At 40.7% G+C, this 23,659-nt stretch overlaps 2 protein-coding genes across 3 annotated transcripts in view; both read right to left on the bottom strand.

The window, feature by feature from the left end:
* CD58 (CD58 molecule) overlaps positions 1-23,659 on the bottom strand; it is a 59,157-nt gene that overhangs the window by 1,727 nt on the left and 33,771 nt on the right. The window contains exons 3-5 of one of the 2 annotated variants that reach the window (XM_033199082.1): positions 19,893-20,156; positions 5,626-5,703; positions 2,973-3,009 (exon numbers count right to left, since the gene is read on the bottom strand). In XM_033199082.1, the coding sequence (XP_033054973.1) occupies positions 2,973-3,009; positions 5,626-5,703; positions 19,893-20,156 (379 nt within the window). The remainder of the gene's footprint in view (positions 1-2,972; positions 3,010-5,625; positions 5,704-19,892; positions 20,157-23,659) is intronic. The other variant, XM_033199083.1, reaches the window with a different exon arrangement.
* Positions 15,717-18,648, bottom strand: LOC117076074 (nucleosome assembly protein 1-like 4). The gene is given in 2 exon segments (XM_033199081.1): positions 15,717-17,551; positions 17,553-18,648. Coding segments are annotated over 2 exon segments (1,383 nt in total). The 5' UTR covers positions 18,152-18,648; the 3' UTR covers positions 15,717-16,767.

The following is a 23,659-nucleotide window of genomic DNA, read 5'->3' as shown; positions in this document are numbered from 1 at the left end:
GTTTAAAACTGATTATTAAATAGGCAGTAAACACACGATGCAGAATTTGAATAGTACATAAAAATATACCAAGAAAGTAAGCTCTTCTCTCAATCTCAGCCCCAAATACTCAGGTCTCTCCCTAGAATGTCACCTTAGGGAGGTCAGTGTTACCTTTCTAGACTCCTCATTCCAAAGCAGTGCTTTTCATGCAAAATGTTCCTGCTTAAGAACCTACAATGGCTGCCTATTTCCATATCACTCCATTCCAAGGACCTCCTTGCAAATATTCAGTGTCTTTTGCCTCTACTTCAACTCGATGCCAGACAGGTCAATCTTACTATCAAATAAATCACAACAGATTTAATTCCCTCTCATGTATTTGCCTCTGCTGTTTATCCCACCTGGAAAGGCTTTTCTACTCCACTCTCATTCTGAAAATGTAGGTCACATCCTACCCCCTCCAAAGCTTTTCTGATTATTCTGGCCTCTTCAACTACCCTGTGTTGGTTGCTCAGCCCTCACCATCGTATCACACATTCTGCCTATCACCTGTGCTTCCTGCCTAAGTCCTTCTAAGAGTTTCTTATGCTCACGTGCATCCATTCTCTCTCCCTGGTGTGGCCACAAGCTTCTTGTGGGAGGAACCCTATTACATGCTTTCTCTGAATCCCACACAATGTCTAGCCTCGCTGGGTACTCTGACCCCACCCTATTAACTCGCACAGTGCCTGGTATCGCCTAATCTCCATAATGTTTGTTGTGATGAAAGGAACAGATGAAGGAATGAGTTCTGGAATGCCCATTGCCTTTCCCCATGGCCCTGGATGATGTCCCCCTACCCCCATCATTGGTGGTGGTGGCTTTGCCTCCCCCAACCACTCAGAGTTCCCCTCCACTGTAACCTAGATCTCAGCAGAGACCTGACTTGGCTCTAGCACTCTCACTGGGGCTCATGCATATTGCTCAGATCTGAAATGCCCTCCTCTGACCACAAGCCTGGAGGTCCCTACCTCTCCCACCTCACCTCATCTCCAGCTACTTTGTTCCTCTCTGCCTGGCCTCCCAGCCCATCAACCCCTCATGGCCTTGGGTCCTCCCAGCTTGGGCCTGTGGCTGACTGAGCTGCCCCTTGGACTCCCTTGCCTCCAGGCCTCCTGCCACAGCTTGTTTCTCCTGCACTGTTCCACCTGGCAGCTGAGGAGAAAGGACACCTTGTGGCCCATCCATCAATCCCACCTCACCTAGGCCCTTGCTGCTGCTTAGCCACCCTCCCTTCATCCCTGCACTGACCACAGCAACTGACTCAACAAAACCAAAGCTCTTAACCCCTCGCCTACCTCCTTGTCTTTGCAACTTTAACATGTAGCCTCCTTCCTCAAGTCTCTAACATAGGGCTACCCTGGCTCTGATCCTGGACTTTGCTTCCCCAGTCCTGCCTCCTCTGCTTTTTCCCATCACCCTAGGGCATCTGGTTTTTCTTTCTTAGTGACCTCAGGTGTTCATGGCATCAATTACTGCCCAGATGAAGAGGGGCCCCAATCTGTAACTCTAGCCTGAAACCCACATCTCCAATTCTGTACATGGACATCACTACCCAGGTAATACACCAGCACCCCAAAATCAACTTGTCAAAGCAAAATTTCACAATTTTCCTTCCCAAGCAAGATTCCTGTGTGACTCCTCTGGGACACTTGGTCCTGTCACTTTTATTTTTCTTGAAAAATAATAGTAACAATCATCATAATGGCTAACATTTATTGAACAATATTACGAGCCAGCCACTATTGTAAGCATTTTACTTATATTACTATATTTTGATACAGTTATTTCTGTGTTATTATCTATGCTATCATTGTCATTTCTATATTATCATTATGCCCATTTTCCACAGAAGACAACCAAAGCACTGAGAATTTAAGTGACTTGTCCAAGGCCTGTGAGAAATGGAGCTGGCATCTGAACCAGGGGGTTTGGCACCAGAGCCTACACTGCCAGATGAAAGTTTTGCTAACAGGACCTCTGCTGTTTCTCTCAAACCTAGCTCTGCGTATTCAGTTCTGCCACCATCACCCCGACTTAGCCCCTCTTCTCTGCTTGGCTGTATTATTTCATTACTCTACTAACCAGTGTCCTCATCTCATCTCCTATTAATTTGTCCCATGCTTTGCCAGCAGAGTGATCTTACTAAAGCATAGTTCTGCTAGAAAACTCTGCGGTTCTCCCCAAAGAATGACCCAAAGCCTCTCTCAAAGTCTCAGCCTGGCCCAACCTGCCGGCCCAGCACCATCTTTCTCCAACGCCTCAACACTCGCTGCTCCAAAGAGGATGGCTTGCTACTTCTTCTTCTGTCCTTCACACCCTGGGCCTTAACTCTTCCCCTCATTCCTCAACACCCAGCTTGTGCTTCTGCCTCCTGACCACCAGTGGGATCTGCTAGGAGGGGGCCTCCTGGAGCATCCTATGGCAGTTTACTAAACCAACATTGCTGTTAATTATGTTTGTGTCCTATCTTTTATTTGTGACTACAGGCCCACCTCTGACCCTGGCTCCTGAAGTCAACCGTATCCCTGATCCAACTTTTCCTAGAATGGGAGGTGGAGGGAGTGTATTGTAGTGGTTAACAGTATAACTCTTGGAGTCCAAAGACTTAGATTTAAATCCCAGCCCAACACTTACTAGAAATGTGACCTTGATATCTCACTTGACTTCTACGAATCTCATGTACACTGTCTCTAAGCAAGGGGTAGGATACTCCTCCTGCAAGGTTCATTGAGAGGGTTCCAGGAGATGACATGCAGAGATTAGCTAGTGCAGTGCATGGTACACAGCTGGTACTTAATACACTATGGTTCGTATATCTGCTGATGTTACTTCTTATTACTGTACAAGGCAACCAACAGATGAGTAGAATCTGGCTTCCCAAGTAATGGGCACCTACAGCAGGGCTGCTGTTGTTCTAGCACACAGTGCACAGCTTGCAGGGTACTTACTTGCTTCTGTCTGGTTTTCTGTCACATTTCCAAGTACCTAAAAATGAATAAATTGTCTTCTCAATTAAAGAACTGAAAAGAAAAGCTGAAATGTGGGGTTACTGACTGCCTATTAGAGGCCTAAATATGGAAAACTAAGCCAGAGCCCCATCACCCTGGGATTTCCTGCTATCCTGTATGCTTAAATCAAATTGGCTACAGAGCTGGTCCAAAGAGTTGCTCAAAATTGGTCAGAACATGATAGAAAACCAAATGCAAAAACTGTTGGCAAAATAGCTAATTTTACCTTATGCATAAGGCTGAAGATGCAGGGAAGGCTAGAATGGGTTGGACCAGTGCTGTCCAATAGAAATATAATGCAAGCCACATAAGCAATTTAAAATTTTTGGTAACCACATTACAAAGTAAGAAGAAAAAGGTAATTTTTAATATTTTATTTAACACAATCTGCCACAAATATAAAATTATTTCCACATGTACTCAATATAAACATTTTCTAATGAGATATTTTACATTCTTTCACACACGGTCTTAGAAACTTATTATTTTATACTCACAGCACATGATAATTTGGACTCCCACATTTGAAGTGCTCCATAGCCACATGTAGCTCATGGCTACTATTTCAGACATCAAGACAGTGCTCCCACACACGCATGCATTGCTTTCCTGCCCACAGTAGGCATCCGCCCTACCCTAGAAGTATGCTAGTGGTCCAGAAGCCTAGTCAATAGGGTTGACTAGAGCTTATAAAGTTGTCTGTCAACTACAACTAGGCAGCTGGAGCTGTTTTCATTCAACTCTTTCCTCTTCTGAAGGTTCCATGCCAAACGTCTCACTGTTTCCCAATTAATGACATTAAGGTTGCTTAAAGGTTGAGATGCTTGCTGAGTTTTTTTGTTTGTTTTTTGAGACAGGGTCTCACTCCACCACCCAGGCTGGAGTGCAGTGGCACAATCTCAGCTCACTGCAACCTCTGCCTCCCTCCCGCCTCAGGCTCCTGAATAGCTAGGACTACAGGCATGCACCCCCATGCCTGGCTAATTTTTGTAATTTTTTGTAGAGATAGTGTTTCACCATGTTGTCCAGGCTGGTCTCAAACTCCTGGGCTCAAGTGATGCACCCACCTCAACCTCTCAATGTGCTGGGATTACAGGCATGAGCCACTATGCCTGGCCTCCAATTTTTTTTTAAGAACAAATTTTTTCAGATTATCTGGGGCTAACAGTACTGACCATGGGAGTAATTTTCTGTATACTGAATGAACTTTTTTTTGTTGTTAAGTTAAATCCAATTGTTTTGAAGTTCTATGGAAACTCAGTGCCACCTCTCTTTAGTTCAGACATCCTGGGTTAGTCCTTTAATTGAGATCTACAACAACAATTAGATCTGAGTGGAAAATGATTTTGGATTCTAGAACCAACCTGTTCAGGAGATAATTAACTATTATACTGCTATTTGGGGATTAAAATAGATTTTTTAAAAATTTGAGCTCCCAAAATATTTTATGCACTGGGTAATAGCTGAAAACTTTCTTCAGCTGATTGTTATAATACTGTTTAGTGGAAAGTCAACTGATTGATAATCTATTACTTAGGGATGGATTTTCATGGTATTTACAACTTATAATATGAAAATGTTATTTTCAGGAAATTATATTTAGCACTGATATCCCAAAATAGTCTAGGTCTGCAACGACCAAGAAAACTTTCTGCAATGATAGGATTATTCCTTATCTGGGCTATCCAGTATGGTAGCCACTAGCCAGATGTAGGTATTGAGTACCTGAAAGGTGATTAGTGCAACTGAGGAATGAATCTTAAATTTAATGGTATTTCATTTTAAATTCTATATTTAAATAATCACATGTGGCTAATTGGCTACTACACTGAACAGTGCAGGTCTAGGAAAACCGAAACTAGTTTACAAACTTGATTCAAGACATAATGGGTCCTAGATGCTATCACTTGTAGAAAGTTTACTTTTTGGCATTCTCTGTCTGGTCTATTTCTTTTTGGTGAAGGCTGATATGGAAACTGCTGTGGCATCAAGAATATCTACTCTTCAGATTTACAGCCTGCTCTCTGTCCTTTGGGATTTGAGAGGGATTACTCATTACCAGGAATGAACAGGCTGGGAACAAATTCTCCAAGCTGTGTGACTGGCCCAAGATCGCTGGGGGACTGAGAAAGGCTCAGGAAGTAATAGAAGCGCGATTACTTGTATTACACAAGTCACTTAACTCAACCAAAACTCCTTTCCTACCTGGGAGCCCCATTCGTGGCATATGACATGAAAATTACAAAGGTGGCAGCCTAAAGAAGTCTTTAGCAAACTCCGACTTGAAGACCAGAAGTTTAACTATATTTTGAAGCAGATCACAGGTAAAAGAAGACTATGCAACAGGTCCAGGCTGTGTTCCCAGGCCTGTAAAGCTCTCTGTGGCCCAAGGATTCATTCTACCTTGAGATAATGTAGGGTCTTTGGAGGAACCTAGCATGCTCAGCAGTCCCACACACGTAAAGCAAAAGAGTTTTTGTTTCTTTTCAAATATCTAAAATTTCAAACTTTATTTTCATCCTTAAACTATTTTCTGGCCTTTGGAAAACCAATGCAAGTTTGAAAATTATTTTGTTTTAAAAAACATACATACCATGCACATGCAGCACAACACATGTTACAATTACTGCTAATGGTACAGGTATAAGTCCATATCTGTTTCTTGAATAACCTATAAAAAAAGAAAAGAAATTCAACTAGTTGAACTGATCAAAATGGATCCTCATTATTTGCAGATTCCACCTTGCAATTTGCTTATTTGCTGAAATGTATCTGTAGTCCACAAATCAATACCCATAGCAGTCATTCTCAGACATAAGAACAGTGATGAAAACTTTTGAGTCATCCAATAAGCAGATTCCCAGCAGACGTGGAAAAAAGTGAAGCTCTGCCTTCTTGTTTCAGTTCTTACACTGCTAACAAGTGTCCTATGTGCAGTCTATTTAGTGCCATGATTTTGCATTTTTATGCTTTTTTGTTGGTGATTTCACTATTTTAAATGGTCCCAAAGTATAGTGTTGAAGTGCTGACAAGAGTTCCTAAGTGCAAGAAGGCTGTGATGTGCCTTGCAGAGAAAATAGGTGTATTAGATAAGCTTCACTTAGGCATGAGTTATAGTGCTGTTGGCTATGAGTTTAATGTTAATAAATCAACACTATATATTAAGGTTTATTCAAACAAAACACACATAAAACAAGGTTATAAACAGATCATTAACAAAAATGTTATGACTAGAGGCTTACAGGAACCTACCCCTGTATTTCCCCCAGGAACATTACTTCAGTACTTGCTACTTCAGTGTTAACTTGACTCTGTAGAACTACTATGAATAACAAGATTCGACTATTTCTAAACAAACTTATATGCACAAGCTTGATACATTCCAGACCCTGTGTTATTTAATAAAAGAAGCAAATGTTCCACTAGAAGGTTTGTTTCTGACCATTTCATACTGCCAGTGGAAGCAGAACTTGGCATTGTGTTTGGTAGGGCAACTCTGGCAGTTGTATATAATAAGCCTTAAAAATATTTATCATGAAGCATCTAGGCATTGTACTAAGTCATGTGACTATAGTCTCACTAAGTCATTACAATGTTGGGCAAGTGCCTTAACCTCTCAGTGCCTCCATTTTCTCCTAGGGTAACTATACATGGGACTAATAAATATACTTATCTCATAGGGTAGTTGCACTCAAGAACAGCTGTTATATATTGTCATTAACCTATTGAGTAGATGTTATTGGTATCTCTATTAATATTTTGTGACTCTGCAATTCCATTTCTAAGATGTCATCCTGGGGAAACTACCAATGGTGTGCCCTTCTTCTCCCCCTAAAAAGGCACAAAGATATTTACTGCAGCCTTACTTAGTATACCATAAGGCAAAAATAACCTAAGTTGTTTTCACAGCAGCCCCTTGTTTTCACAAAAAACTGTGGTATGTTCACGAGGTAAACTCTATCCAGCTATTGAAAATCCAAAATCAGAGTTCACAATGCACTGCTAAAGGATTGGGGAGGGGTCACTAAGAGCAAATGTGACATGGATATGGGAAAGGACGGGAAAGGAAGGGAGAGGAGGAAGAGAGAGAGAAAATGAATGAATAAATAAGAATACGATCACACTTTCCTTTTATTAAGAACACAGGTGTGTTGGAACAAATAGGCAGTCACCTATTGGTCAGATTTGAGAAGAAACTGATAGGTGCCCCTGAACATCATTTTCCCTTCTTTAGTAGCAGAATTCAGATTTTTTTTGGCAATAATACTCCCCAAGTAGTGTTTGTATACTTTCCTCAGGTGGCATACAATGCCTGGTTGCTTTTCTTTTCATGATGTCAATGCCATTGAAGATCATTGTCTAGAGCCATAATTTCATCAAGGGTTTGCAGAGTGGTTTAGTCTATCATTCCTTCTTTACTAACTACAATCTTCACATAAAGATAAACTGCCCCCATCAACAATGTGGTTACTCTGAGGTTCAGTTTATAAAGGAAAAACAGTGTTTGATTCTTCTCTTTCTTTACTGTTTTTTCAAAATAATGAGTTAGCTCCCAAGCATTCTCTAGAGATGACCAATGAGTTTTTAAATTTGTTTTTAGTACCGTTATGAACTCATGAACTGAGCACAACTGATGTGTTTCAATCTACTGAAGTTGTTATTCTTATTGATGTTCCAATTGTCTTATTTTTGGCCAGAGGGAACCTCTTCAGAGTGGCTCCTGAGTCCTGTTGGTACCATCATAGTACGTCTTTTTGATAGCTTTCTTGTTATGTGGTAAAACAAGATATTCAAGGCTTATTTTAATGCATTCCATGCACCAGATATGGAATCAGCCAATTGTCCCAAAGGCCCTGGTTCATTTTCATGGGAAATGGTAATTAGATACCATAATCTGGGTGAAGGTGGCCAATCATCCTGGTTTTCCTGAAACTGAGGAGTTTCCTGGGATGTGAAATTTGGGTGCTGAAACTGGGAAGTCTGGGTACACCAGGTAACACTGGTCACTCAAATCTGGGTCCAAGAATCAAGAAGCATGCAAATAGCTATGAGATTGGCTCTTGTTTCTAGAACATTTCAAAGGACAGAACCAGGAAATACATGATTTTCTAAGAGACAAAATACATTGATAGGTCACGCTGGCATTATGTTGAACCCTATTCAGTTGCCAAGATTCAATGGTTTTTGACTAGAGAAACAGCAATTTCATATGGTTCAAATTAATACCTTTAAATAAATCCAGGGCTACAGTTTTTACTTAACCTAATCAATTTACAGCTGAATCTCCTTTCTTTCATGCCAAATATCCCAATATTCAATAACAACAATATAAATATTCACTTGCACTTTCCTGCAGTACATACTCAATAGTAACCAAATACCAGCATTACCACTAACTATATAATTACTTAAAACTTTACAATTTTTTTCTTTGTAGTTCTTTTATCCTTAGAATGCAGCCCCTTGAAATATGCACCCAAATTACTATGTTTTTAAAACACTTGGAATTGTTCCTCTATTTGGGGTTATTCCACAAACTTGATTCATGGCTTAGTACATTAGCTTCATTTGGCTTTAAATATTTTTGAGTTTCAGGTTCACAAAAAAACTGAACAGAGGTTACAGAAAGTTTGCATATATACCCTGCCCCTATACACGCATAGCCTCCCCCTTATCAACATCCCTCACCAGAGTGCTACATTTTTTAGAATTAATGAAACTACTCTGATACATCATTATCACTAAAAAATCCATACTTTACATTAGCATTCAGTTGTACATTCTGTGGGTTTGGACAAATGTATAACATTGTTACAGTATCATACAGAGTATTTTCACTGCCCCAAACTCCTCTGTGTTCCACCTATTCATATCCCCTGCCAACCACTAATCTTTTTATAGTCTCCACAGTTTTGCCTTTTCCAGAATGTCATATACGTAAAATTATATAGCATGTAGTCTGTTCAGATTGGATTCTTTGACTTAGTAATATGAATTTAAGTTTCCTTCATGTCTTTTCATGACTTGATAGTTCTTTTCAGTGCTGAATAATATTCTACTGTCTGTTTGTGCCACAGTTTATTTGTCTATTCATTTACTGAAGGACATCTTGGTTGCTTCCAAGTTTTGGCAATTATTAATAAAGATGCTATAACCATCCGTGTGCGGGTTTTTATGTCAACATAAGTTTTTTTTTAATGCCTTTGGGTAAATAGAAAGAAGCATGACTGTTGTGCTGAATGGTAAGAGTATGTACAGTTTTGTAAGAAACTGCCAAACTGTCTTCCAAAGTGGCTGTACCATTTTGCATTCCCACCTGCAATGAATAAGAGTTGCTCCACGTTCTCATCGGCATTTGGTGCTGTCCAGATTTTGGTCAGTGTGATAGGCGTGAAGTGATATTTCATTGTTGTCTTAGTTTCCATTTTCCTGATGCCTGTTGACATAGGACATGTCCAGCTAATTTTTGTAACTTTAGTAGAAATGGGGTTTCCCCATGTTGGCCAGACTGGTCTTGAACTCCTGACCTCAGGTGATTCACCTGCCTCAGCCTCCCAAAGTGCTGGGATTACAGGTGTGAGCCACCGTGCCCAGCCCAAGAATATATTTTTATATCCCTACTTGCTATCTGTATATCTTCTTTGGAGAGCTGTCTGATGAGGTCTTTCACTCATTTTTTAATTGGGTTGTTTGTGTTTTTCTTGTTGAGTTTTAAGAGGTTTTTTTGTATATTTTATCAGATGTGTCTTTTGCAAATATTTTCTCCCAGTCTGTGGCTTGGCTTCTAATTCTCTTAAAATTGTCTTTCACAGAGCAATGTTTTTAATTTTAATGAAGTACAGCTTACCAATTATTTCTTTCATGAATCATGTCTTTGGTGTTGCAGCTAAAAAGTCATCACCATATCCAAAGTTATCTAGGTTTTCTCTTATGTTTTAGGAGTCTTATGGTTTTGTATTTTACATTTAGATCTATGGTCCATTTTGAGTACAATTTTGTGAAGGGCATAAGGTCTGTGTTTAGATTCATTTTTTTTGCATGTGTATGTCTAATTGTTACAGCACTATTTGTTGAAAAGATCATCTTTGCTCCATTGTATTGTCTTTGCTCCTCTATCAAAGATCAGTTGACCATATTTATGTTGGTCTATTTCCGGGCTCTCTATTCCGATTCACTGATCTATTTGTCTTTTATTTTTCCACCAGTCCCACACTATGTTGACTAGTGTAGTTTTATAGTAAGTCTTGAAGTTGAGGAGTATCAGTCCTCCAATTTTGTTCTCCTTCAATATTTTGCTGGCTATTCTGGTCTTTTGCCTGCCCATTTAACTTTAAAATCAGTTTGTTGATATCCACAAATGACTTCTGATATTTTGCTTGGGATTGCAGTGAATTTATAGAGCAAATTAGAAATAACCGACATCTTCACAATAAGGAGTCTTCCTATCTGTGAACATAGAATCTCTCTCCATTTATTTTGTTCTTTGATTTTGTTCATCAGTTTTGTTGATTTTCTCATATAAATCTGGTACGTATTTTGTTAGACTTGTACCTAAGTATTGCATTTTTGGGGTGCTAAGGTAAATGGTGTTGTGTTTTAAACTTCAAATTCCACTTGTTCATTGCTGTTATATAGAAAAGTGATTGACTTTTGTATATTAACTTTGTATCCTACAGCCTTGTTATAGTTTTTTATTAGTTCCAGGAGGTTTTTTGTCAATTCATTTGGATTATATACATAGATATTCATGTCATCTGAGAACCAAAACAAGTTTCTTTCTTTCTTCTCATCTGTATAAATTTTATTTCCTTTTCTTGTCTTATGGCATTAGTTAGTGCTTATAATACAATATTGAAAAGGAGTGGTGAGAAGAACATTCTTTCCTTGTTCCTGGTCCTAGTGGGAAAACTTCAAGTTTCTCACCATTACAGATGACGTTAGCTGCAGGGTTTTTTGTAGGCATTTGTTAACAAACTGAAAAAGTTTCCCCTCTATTCCTAGTTTACTGAGAGTTTTTATCATAAATTGATGTTGGATTTTGTCAAATGCTTTTTCTGTATCTATTGGTATGATCATGTGATTTTTCTTTCATAGTCTGTCAATGTGACGGATTAACTGATTTTCACATGTTGAACCTGCCTTGCATACCTGAGATAAATACCACTTAGTCATGATGTATAATTCTATCTATATGCTGTTGGATTCAATTTGCTAATATTTTGTTTAAGATTTCTACATATATGTTCATGAGAAATATTTGTCTTAATTTTCTTTTATGTGTATTGTTTTTTGGTTTTAGCACAAGAATAATGCTGGCCTCATAAAATGAGTTGGAAAGTATGCCCTCTTCTTCTATCTTCTAAAATAGATTATAGAGAATTGATATTTCTTCCTTAAATATCTGGTAGAATTCACCAGTGAACCCATCTGAACCTGGTGCTTTCTGTTTTGGAAGATTATTAATTATTGATTTGATTTCTTTAAACTACCAGGCTCAAGTGATCCTCCCACCTCAGTCTCCCAAGTAGCGAGGACTACAGACACATGCCACAACACCTCAGTAATCTTTTAATTTTTAGTAGAGATAGGGTCTCCCTATGTTGCCCAGGCTGGTCTCAAACTCTCAGCCTCAAGCAATCCTCCTGTCTTGGCCTCACAAAGTATTGGGACTATAGGCATAAGCCACTGCATGCAGCCTTCTTTCTCAATTTTTAAAAGCAGAGTGCACATTCTTAATCACTACTCTTCCTGGTGGAAAGTCATAAAAGTCACAAGAGACCAACTTAAATCAGTCCAAAAATTCTCCTACTTCTGTTTCTGCCTGTTACATTTCATCTGGTTCAAACTTTGTTCAAATATTCTTAACATTCTTCATTTCAGTCTACATAATATTATTTCCTATGCTGCATTTCTTTCCTTCTTCTCCTTTTTCCTACTTCTCCATATTTTTGTGTTTCTATGATGAATTTTTCCAATTTCTCCCATTTTTTTTTAGGAGGAAGATCAAAGGGTGTTTTTTTGAGGCTCTACCTTCAGGGTCCTTCAGTGACTTACTCCCTGCAGGTAACATAATGTCCACCCCAGCTATGAAAGAAAAATCATCTAGTTGAACTCAGAACAATGTTTGTTCTACATAACTTCAGGTTAGAGCTGAGCAATGTTTCTTTTATGTTCTTGGTCCATAAATGTGGACAACAGTTGGAAACTGGTACTCTAGAGAATATCCTCTTGCCTACTCCTTCAAAAAATATGCACTTTCCCTGGGCTCCCGATTACAGTTCTGTGTCAATGTGGAGGGTGTTACAATCACCCAACTTCTTCCCAGCAGTTATCTAAAAGAGAATGATGAAGTCCACTAGGTTTCTTTATCTGGAAATAACCTTTGACTCTCAAAGGTACTCAGATTTTCTTTTCCTCTTTCACAGCCAGATATATAACTGGCCTATTGGACTATCCCTCTTCTTACTTAAAGCCCAGGAATCTGGTTCCTACCCTCATCTATTTACAAGGTCTGTCAACAATGACCTCCGAAGTGCAAATCCACAACCTCTTCTACATTGTCCTCCTTAAACCATTGGTTGTATATAATGTTATACCAAATGTCCTGTCTCTTGAAACTCTTCCTGTATCCTGAATAACAACTACCAGTTTTATGGTGACTAACCATCATCAATACCCTTTCCCATATGCTATTTTATTTAATTTCCTCAGCCCTTATAAAGTAAGTGTTATTATCCCCCACATTCACACTGCCAGTAAGCAATGAAATCAGGTCTAGGACCCAGGTTTTCTCACTCCCGATCCCATGTTCTCTTCTATCCAGAATTTTCTCCTGCCCTCAACTTCTCAATTTTCTAATCTGTGTAAGTCCGTCTATATTCACATGCTGCCATAAACCAGCTTTCTGACCTTGAGGTCTCTGAAAATCTGTAGCATGGGCATAAAACCTCCATGCTATCTACTCTGACCACAGATAAGGAGATAAGGAGGAGCAAACTGTAGGAGCATGACACAAAGGCAATAAATAATTGCTCACTAGCTTTCTTTCCATCTCCCAATGCGTTGGAGCTGCAATTTTCAAATGGTTTATCAATGGAAGTAAATTCCAATTCCAGATTATAATTCTACATCTTTGAGTTATCTTCTTACTTTCACTTACCAATACAGTGGGGAAGACATAGTGCTTTGAGTTCAGATGGAGTTGAATGTCAAATCCTGGCTTTGCACTTAATAAATGTGTATATTTGGTCAAGTTATTTAGCCTCACTGTGCCTCAGATACCTCCTTTATAAATACCCACACCATTGGTTTGTTGTGTGGATTAAATGTGACACATTTACGTAAATCATTTACAGGAGTTTGTTGCGGAGGAGGCCTTCAGTAAATATTAGTTCATTCCCTCGATACAATAGGAGGTGGACAAGAACTCCGTCATCAATCTTAACTATCTCTAAAATTTTCCTTTAGATTGTGTTTAACTAGTTAATAACCCCATCACCCCATTTCTGGGTTGCAGTGATGGTATGACAGTAGATGTAATGGCTAAAATGACCACAAACCACAAAAAGGTCCTACTAGACAAAATGTTACAAGAGACATGAGAAAATGAGATTTAAAATCAAGTAACATTTGACCAATATCTACTATGTATATCTACATGGTATGGGTTTCTCTAGCTCACTCCTATGAATAAATCAAAGAAAACTTTAAACTTTGTTTTGAGATGTATAGTCAGGATGGTATCATACAAAAACACTCTAGAATTCAAATACCTAAATTTTAATTCTATCTCCAATACTTAAATGACCTTGGGCAAGTCACCCCACCTGGTTCAACCTGTCTCCTCATTCTTTTTTTTTTTTTTGAGACAGAGTCTTGCTCTGTCACCCAGGCTGGAGTGCAGTGGCGCCATCTTAGCTCACTGCCAGCTCCACTCCCAGGTTCACACCATTCTCCTGCCTCAGCCTCCTGAGTAGCTGGGACTACAGGTGCCTGCCACCATGCCCGACTAATTTTTTGTATTTTTAGTAGAGATGGGGTTTCACCATGTTAGCCAGGATGGTCTCGATCTCCTGACCTCATGATCTGCCTGACATGGCCCCCCAAAGTGCTGTGATTACAGGTGTGAGCCACCACGCCCTGCCACCTGTCTCCTCCTTCTTAAAAGGTAAGTAACAACCGTCTGGCCAATCTAAAATGACAGTGGTGAGGAGGAAATGAGGCATTTATTTGAAGGGTTTGCTAAAGAAGAGCAGGCTAGTCAATGTGAGTTAGTTTGCTTCACTGACAAAGCATTGGAAAGTTTAGATGAGAAATCAAAACCTGAAAAAGTAAGATCTAGTATTTAACTGTTATACTTTCACGGATTTATATCTGTTATGATGCATGTGGTTCCACACAAAAGCATTCAAAAATCATCACAGGAAAAAAAAAAAAAAGATCCTAGACTGTTATTGTTCAAAAGAACCATTAAGATCATTAAGTTCAGTTCTTGGTTTGTATTTTATTTTATTTTATTTATTTATTTATTTATTTTTTGAGACGGAGTTTCGCTCTGTGGCCCAGGCTGGAGTGCAGTGGCCAGATCTCAGCTCACTGCAAGCTCCGCCTCCTGGGTTTACGCCATTCTCCTGCCTCAGCCTCCCGAGTAGCTGGGACTACAGGCGCCCGCCACCTCGCCCGGCTAGTTTTTTGTATTTTTTAGTAGAGACGGGGTTTCACCGTGTTAGCCAGGATGGTCTCGATCTCCTGACCTCGTGATCCGCCCGTCTCGGCCTCCCAAAGTGCTGGGATTACAGGCTTGAGCCACCGCGCCCGGCCTAGGTTTGTATTTTAAAGGAAGGTCCTCCAACATGTGGTTAACAGAAACCAGGGTCAGAAGCCCAGATGTATGTCTCAGATGTCAACACTACTCCAGGATTTAAACCTAAGACCTATCAAGCAACATTCCTCAAACTTTCAAAATCTATTGTATATATGTGAACTATCAATTTGGAAGAAAATGTAAAAGAAGGATGGATGAATCACCATTATTTAATAATTAAAATAATTTTTTCAAATTAATAGTACTTATTTCAAATCAATAAGAGGAATATTATTCCCTCTTATGATCTTTTACCAGACTATCTACAAGGAACGTAATCTTACTTTGTGTCTTCAACTCCAATGGCAAACATAAAGTTAAAACTGGTGCCAGGGCAAAACCTTTAAAAATCCCCTAAAATATTCCATGTAATTCTGTAGAGGGATCTTACTCAGAAATTATTTCCTTCAAGTATTTTGTCTCTTGGAACACTTAAAACTTTTCAAGATTTCAACTTGCTTGCTATGTCTATATGTGGTCATCTTCTTCCTCCTTGTCAGTTAGATGCAGCATACATATACCAAAAGGCAAAAGCATACTGGTTTTATTTTTTGTTCCCATTATAAAGCAACTATCTGCTTTTACAACAAATTGCATTTCCATATTGTATGCCTTGGGTATTATGTAACACTCAAAAGGTAGAATTAATAAAGGAGTGTTTGCTCCAAGCTTAACTATTATAACTTTGCAGCTCGTTTTAAAAACTTCTTGCCATTGTGTGACTTGTACAAACAGAGTGACACTTCTGTGGGTTTGATCTTTTCTCTGTCTTCACGAATCAAATCTATCAGTTATAAATTGGAACTCATTTGCACTTTTTCTTTTTTTCTCCATGTTTCATAACTTTAATAGAATATTCTAACTATTATGTGCAAATTGAAAACACTGTATTCAGTTATAAATGTGTTCTAAGGTTAGGCTGAGCACTCTCTACAGGCCTGGTCAGTGCGGACACAGCCATCCCAGGCTGCTGGAGAGCACTGTCACCCACTTGGAAACCCCACTCGCCAGCCACCAAGCTGTCACACCAAACCAGGACCTTCAGACAGGATGAATGGTAGGGCTCAGCAAGGGGGCTACTGAGAAAGCAGGACTTGACGCTCATATGCTCAAATGAAACACAGGACTTCCCAGCCCAGTCCCTCACTGGAGAAGATCGCCGAATCCCGGCTCCGGCAGCAGGGCGGTGCCTATGTCACGAGGACAGGCTCGTGTCTTCAGCCCTGGTGGCAGGAAGCAGTGTTTCTTCCGCACAGCCCTTGCTCCTGCTAAGAAGTGGCACATATTCCTGCTTAGGTCACCAGGGTGGTTCAGAAATGGCAAGGACGAGCGACAGCAAAAGGCCACAGTCCTCACAGGCAAGAAGGGATAAATAAATATGAAGTGACCTATGGCAGCTCTCGCCTGAGGTGGTGTGCCACAACCCTGACCCAACCCTAAAAGAAGAAAATCAAGAAGCAACATCCTAAGGAGAACAGGGCCCTACTCTACACAGCCCTTCTGAGATGATTAGTATACAGCAGGTGATGCAGGCTGCACACTCGGCAGGTTAAGCGGCTGGAAACAGCAAGTGGATTTCTTCAAATGAAAGGGAAGAATTCAGTCCAACTGCAGGAGCGGTAGGAGAGGTTCTAGATCCCTGGAACCTCATCACCAGACCTCGGCCCTTTTTACCAAGTGACTCCCATACCACCCCACCCCGACGTGGTCTATGGGGCCCTCCCCCAGGGAAAGGCCCAGGTAAGTCCAGAGCTACAGGTACCGAGGCTGCAGAGGGTACTGGACGAAACCTCCTATTTCTGAAATGCATTTCAGTTGCCACTGTACAAGTTAAGCAAAACAATAAGGAAAAAAGGAAAGTGAAAGTGAAAATCATGCACTTGAAAACGAACTAGATGGAGTAAGCGCTGTCGACGGGATTGTGCCACATGCGGCAAAGACTGAGGCCTCCCGGACAGGCCCGGAGTCCCGACAGCCGGTCTGCCAGGCGCCCACCTCCACTTCGTACTGCTGCTTGCATTCCGCCAGCTGGCTGGGTTCCTTGTTGGGGTTAATTTCCGCATCATCCTCATCTTCTCCCTCCTCGTCACCTTCTAATTCCTCCTCTTCTTCTTCACCTTCGTCAAAATTGTCATCGTCCTCTAAGGCCTCCCCAGCGAAGTATAGCGCAGCCCATGGAAAGTGTCCAATTTAGACTATCCGCTCACGGAAAAAGAGTCCAATTTCCAAATCAGAGGCTAATACGAATTCAGAATCTTTATCCAGTGATTCTCTATCCCCAGACGCTTTCAGTGGATTGAATAAGTTGAAAAATGACTCACTGGATACTTGTTTAGTAATTGTTCTAACAGTGCCTCGACCCTTATGCTTCTGCTTTTTCTTGATGGTTTTGACAGTAACTTTCTTTCCTTTCTTCCAGTCAATAGTACACCCGTCACAGTCCATGATCTCAGGACCTGCAAATGAAAAGGGATCAGCCTTATCTGGTTCTGATTTCATCTTGCAGGTTTTCCTCAGGACTGAGTTGGTAAAGTAGTCATTGGGTTCAAAGTGGAACTCTAATATAAAAGACATAGGCTGTCCAGGGTTAGAAAACTTCACTTTAATATCCTGCAGGTGTTTCAAGATTGGTTCATCATACTCCTGGACTAATTCTAAAGATGGTAAACCAGAACTCTGGAATTCCTTTGGGATTTGGCTCTTCAGCTGTTGCTGCTGCTTTTTCTGTTATGACTACTTTATTTTTCACGTCTCCAGCCAATTTCTCCTCCTCTTCATTTTCACTGTGCCATTCTGATTCCATATCAGATGTTGGTTCAACATCACGGGTGATAAATTCTTTTCTCTTGTCAAAGAGAGGCTGGTATAATGCTGTGTACTTTCTTCCCAAGTCATGAACTTCTTCATAGAACTTGGCTTCTATATGAGCACATCTCACCTGAATTTGTTTCAATGCATTAATTCTTCTTTTTACTGCTTTAGGTAAAGTTTCCATGTAGTTGGAAGGGGTGTGAGGGGCATTGTCAAGTCGCTCCTGTAAAGCTGCCACAACTCCAGGATTCTGCATCACCTGATCCATGAGCTTTTCCGTATTACTTGCATTTTTAGCAGCTTCCACGGAATCTGAAGGAACCCCATCTGAGAAACTGTTATCTGCCATCTGAATGTTTTTATCCCCTTGTCTGGTAAACCAAGTCTGGTGAGTAACTAGGCTAAGACCACTCAGGCCAGTCCTCGGGGAGTGCACGCCGCCCATCTCGCTCGCACCGCACAGCTCCCAACAGCTAAGAAGTAATGCCAAGGACTTTCTTCCCAGTCAGACATGTCCTCGGCCACACGAAATTTACAATCGAAACCCCAGTTAGCCCAGCCTGACCCCACAGAGGCTCACGATGACCACTGCCCTACGGAAAAACTGAAATTCCTAAACATCTAATAAAGAGGTCCTGGACGTCTCCACCTTAAAAACGAGAAGTCTGAACTCTCCTCCTGGCATGCCGCTAGGGCCGAGGGGTACATGGGCCTGGCCAAGATAGCGGGCTCACCGCAGTCGACGCCTCCTCCGCTGGGCCGCCGAGGAAGCTGCCCGCAGTGCAGAACAAAGCGCCTTGACCAACTTCAGGACGGTGGGCGGCAGGGCAGGCCGCCTCGGGTGCTGGGAGGGGCCGCCCGCCCCCGCCCCAGGCCCAGGCTCCAGGCCCCAAGCCCGCAGCCGCGGCTGCCGCTGCCCGCCCTGACGAGGACGTCCACTTTTTCTTCTTGAAAAATGTCTTTCCCGGCCGGGCGCGGTGGCTCAAGCCTGTAATCCCAGCACTTTGGGAGGCCGAGATGGGCGGATCACGAGGTCAGGAGATCGAGACCATCCTGGCTAACATGGTGAAACCCCGTCTCTACTAAAAATACAAAAAACTAGCCGGGCGAGGTGGCGGGCGCCTGTAGTCCCAGCTACTCGGGAGGCTGAGGCAGGAGAATGGCGTGAACCCCGGAGGCGGAGCTTGCAGTGAGTCGAGATTGCGCCACTGCACTCCAGTCTGGGCGACAGAGCGAGACTCCGCCTCAAAAAAAAAAAAAAAAAAAAAAAAAAAAAGAAAAATGTCTTTCCCAAAAGTTACTCTGCTTTGTCTGAAAATAACATAACTTTAATGGCTTTAAGTTATTCTTTGAAAGGGTTCGGAAAAGACAATAAACGGGAGACTTAGAGTGGCTCACCAGTTAAAATCCAAGTTTCTTATATTTCTTGTATTTGCTAATTTCCCTTATCTGTTTCAGCTGCTTGTTCAGAAAAATTTCATTCATAGACTCACCTTATCCCAGCCCTAGAGACCCATATTCTCTATTTGCCCTGGAATCCTGTTCACTATTTACAATTATATTATTCTGAATAATAATATTTACTATTTTCATCTTTTCCTTTATATTTTAATAAACCACTTTCAAGTCACTGGCCTTTTTGTTTGTTAAACTGGGGATATAATGTAAAAAACATAATAAAAATTGCAAATGTAAATAATACTAAAACAACATTAGAAAATCATAGCCAAGACAGATTGTCATGATATTAACTTAGTGTTAGGCCTAAGGAAACATATCAAATGCATGTTCCTGTAGTAGATACGTAACCTTTGAGAACATAATGATTATTAACAATATTATAAAGCAGCACTGTGAATAGTTAAAACCATGGGCTCTAGAGCCAGACAGCCTCTACTCAAAGCCAGGTTCTGCCACTTACTAGCTGTTACCTTGGGCACACAACTTAAACTCTCTCTCTGTTGGTTTCTCACCAGGAAATAGGGATAAGTGAAGATTGAATTAATTAACATATGTATTAGAATGGTACTCAACACAGAAAGTGCTAAATAATGTTATCTTTATATCTATAATGGGGTTTCTGTTAAAAATTGTAACTTGTTTTACATTTCAAAATTGTGAACCTTATGTTAGTCACCACATCTGTGGTTTGAAAGCCTCCATGACACATTTAGTTATTTACTCACCACTGCTTGGGATACAGGTTTCCGGAATGATTGATGATGTTCTTGTAAATAATGGATTGCTAGCAGTACACTGTACTTTTTGTGGAAGATCATTTTCCATCTTAAAAAATATCCTGGTTGAGTTATGTTTACATTGCTCCAAAGGACAATCCCATGAGTACGTGTTAAGTTCTGGATGAGTGTTGTAATGCTCCGGTATCATGCACTGGACTTCAATGCTTCCATTAGTCAATGCACAAGTTAGTGTAGGAGACGGAAGAGGCTCTGGAAAAAAAAGTGTAATATTTAGTACAGAAAATAGTAATATTTAGACTCATCATCTGCAAATTTATGAAGAGCTCCCAACTTCCTTACGAGCTTGAAAGGATGAGCAGACAAACTCCTTGAGCATCAAGGACTGAGAATTCTTTCTTTTGCTAGGTCAGACCTACCTGTTCAAATTTAACAGAATAAATTCAGACCCTTATATGGTTTCGCTCTGGGTCCCCACCCAAATCTCATCTTGGATTGTAATCCCCATGTGTCAAAGGAAGGACCTGGTGGGAGGTGATTGTACCATGTGGGGTGGTTTCCCCGTGCTATTCTCATGATAGAGAGTGAGTTCTCATGACATCTGTTGGTTTATTTTTTTTTGTTTTGTTTTTTGTTTTTGTTTTTTTTTTTTTATACTTTAAGTTCTAGGGTACATGTGCATGACGTTTATATCATGTATAACTCCCCAATGCAATCCCTCCCTCCTCCCCCCTCCCCATGATAGGCCCCAGTGTGTGATGTTCCCCTTCCCGAGTCCAAGTGATCTCGTTGTTCAGTTCCCACCTATGAGTGAGAACATGCGGTGTTTGGTTTTCTGTTCTTGTGATAGTTTGCTAAGAATGATGGTTTCCAGCTGCATCCATGTCCCTACAAAGGACGCAAACTCATCCTTTTTGATGGCTGCATAGTATTCCATGGTGTATATGTGCCACATTTTCTTAATCCAGTCTGTCACAGATGGACATTTGGGTTGATTCCAAGTCTTTGCTATTGTGAATAGTGCCGCAATAAACAAACGTGTGCATGTGTCTTTGTAGTAGAGTAATTTATAATCCTTTGGGTATATACCCAGTAGTGGGATGGCTGGGTCATATGGTACATCTAGTTCTAGATCCTTGAGGAATCGCCATACTGTTTTCCATAATGGTTGAACTAGTTTACAATCCCACCAACAGTGTAAAAGTGTTCCTATTTCTCCACATCCTCTCCAACACCTGTTGTTTCCTGACTTCTTAATGATTGCCATTCTAACTGGTGTGAGATGGTATCTCATTGTGGTTTTGATTTGCATTTCTCTGATGGCCAGTGATGATGAGCATTTTTTCATGTGTCTGTTGGCTGTATGGATGTCTTCTTTTGAGAAATGTCTGTTCATATCCTTTCCCCACTTTTTGATGGGGTTGTTTGCTTTTTTCTTGTATATTTGTTTGAGTTCTTGGTAGATTCTGGATATTAGCCCTTTGTCAGATGAGTAGGTTGCAAAAATTTTTTCCCATTCTGTAGGTTGCCTGTTCACTCTGATGGTAGTTTCTTTGGCTGTGCAAAAGCTCTTTAGTTTAATTAGATCCCATGTGTCAATTTTTGCTTTTGCTGCCGTTGCTTTTGGTGTTTTAGACATGAAGTCCTTGCCCATGCCTATGTCCTGAATGGTACTACCTAGATTTTCTTCTAGGGTTTTTATGGTATTAGGTCTAACATTTAAGTCTCTAATCCATCTTGAATTAATTTTCGTATAAGGGGTAAGGAAAGGATCCAGTTTCAGCTTTCTACTTATGGCTAGCCAATTTTCCCAGCACCATTTATTAAATAGGGAATCCTTTCCCCATTTCTTGTTTCTCTCAGGTTTGTCAAAGATCAGATGGCTGTAGATGTGTGGTATTATTTCTGAGGACTCTGTTCTGTTCCATTGGTCTATATCTCTGTTGTGGTACCAGTACCATGCTGTTTTGGTTACTGTAGCCTTGTAGTATAGTTTGAAGTCAGGTAGCGTGACGCCTCCAGCTTTGTCCTTTTGACTTAGGATTGTCTTGGCAATGCGGGCTCTTTTTTGGTTCCATATGAACTTTAAAGCCGTTTTTTCCAATTCTGTGAAGAAAGTCATTGGTAGCTTGATGGGGATGGCATTGAATCTATAAATCACCTTGGGCAGTATGGCCATTTTCACGATATTGATTCTTCCTATCCATGAGCATGGTATGTTCTTCCATTTGTTTGTGTCCTCTTTGATTTCACTGAGCAGTGGTTTGTAGTTCTCCTTGAAGAGGTCCTTTACATCCCTTGTAAGCTGGATTCCTAGGTATTTTATTCTCTTTGAAGCAATTGTGAATGGAAGTTCATTCCTGATTTGGCTCTCTGCTTGTCTGTTACTGGTGTATAAACCCCATTGTCTCAGCCCAAAATCTGCTTAAGCTGATAAGCAACTTCAGCAAAGTCTCAGGATACAAAATTAATGTGCAAAAATCACAAGCATTCTTATACATCTGTTGGTTTAAAAGTGTGTGGCAGTTCTCTCTCTCTCCTGCTGCCTTGTGAAAAAAATGCTTGCTTCTCCTTCGCCTTCCGCCGTGATTGTAAGTTTCCTGAGGCCTCCCCAGCCATACGGAACTGTGAGTCCATTAAACCTCTTTTCTTTATAAATTACCCAGTCTCAGATAGATCTTTATAGCAGTGTGAAAACAGACCAATACAGGCCCCAAATCCCTTATCCTCAATTCTGAAATCAAAAAATCTCTGAAGCCAAAAGAGTCTTCGCAAGTTGGTAGCAAAATCATTAAGCTGCAAATCCTGACCTGACCTGAATTAACACAAGGATTTATAGTCTTTATTTTCTCACTTACTTCAAATATTCATTATCGTTTCACCACAAAAATATTCCTGTGCTTGGCAGGACACAGTGGCCCATGGCTATACATACTCCCAGCACTTTGGGAGGCTGAGGCAGCAGGATGGCTTGAGGTCAAGAGTTCAAGACCAGCCTAGGCAACATAGCAAGACCCTGTCTTTATAAAAAGTTTAAAGATCAGCCAGCAATGATGGCTCCTGCCTATAGTCTCAGCTACTTGGGACTACTTGAACTAAGGAGTCTGAAGCTACAGCGAGTTATGATTGTGCTAATTCACTCTAGCTCACTGCACACACTGGGCTATGACTCTATCAGACTGAGACCTTGTCTCTAAATATATAGGAATGAAATAAATACTTGTTCCTATGCTTGACCCACAGGGTGCTCCCCATAATTAAGTGGGGTGCTTAATATGCAGAGGAAATACCTTGTATTACCTTTCCAAAATGTAAAAAAGAAATTTTAATTCCATAACACATCTGACTCAAAGCATTTTGTGAAAGGTGGAGCTACACAGAGCCTTGTCAGGCCCTGCCTATTGGTTGGGCTGGCCCTATTAATAGGCAGCGCCGGGTGCAGCATGTGTCACAGACCTGCCAGTCCAGAGGCCTCACTCCCACCCTTCCTCTAAGAAGTGCCTCCTGTTGGCTAAGGCAGCATGGATCTATGAGTTAAGACACTAACATGTCACATTCTGCCATTGTTGCCCTTTACAAGCCTCAAGGCTAATTACTTTGTCCTATTGGTCATTTATTTGTTAATTCATATGCCTTCTTGCATTTCAGCTACCCTCCAGCAATTAATCATAAGAGGCTTGAGGAAACATGCAAAAACATATGTAATATACAACAATGGTCATGGTAGCACTGGGATAATAAAGTATTGATACATT

Source organism: Trachypithecus francoisi, unplaced genomic scaffold (genome assembly GCF_009764315.1).
Source record: "Trachypithecus francoisi isolate TF-2019V2 unplaced genomic scaffold, Tfra_2.0 Lachesis_group5, whole genome shotgun sequence".
In the NCBI taxonomy this organism is placed as follows: domain Eukaryota; kingdom Metazoa; phylum Chordata; class Mammalia; order Primates; family Cercopithecidae; genus Trachypithecus; species Trachypithecus francoisi.
Note: the sequence above shows the minus strand (reverse complement) of the source record. Positions and strands in the feature narration are given on the sequence as shown.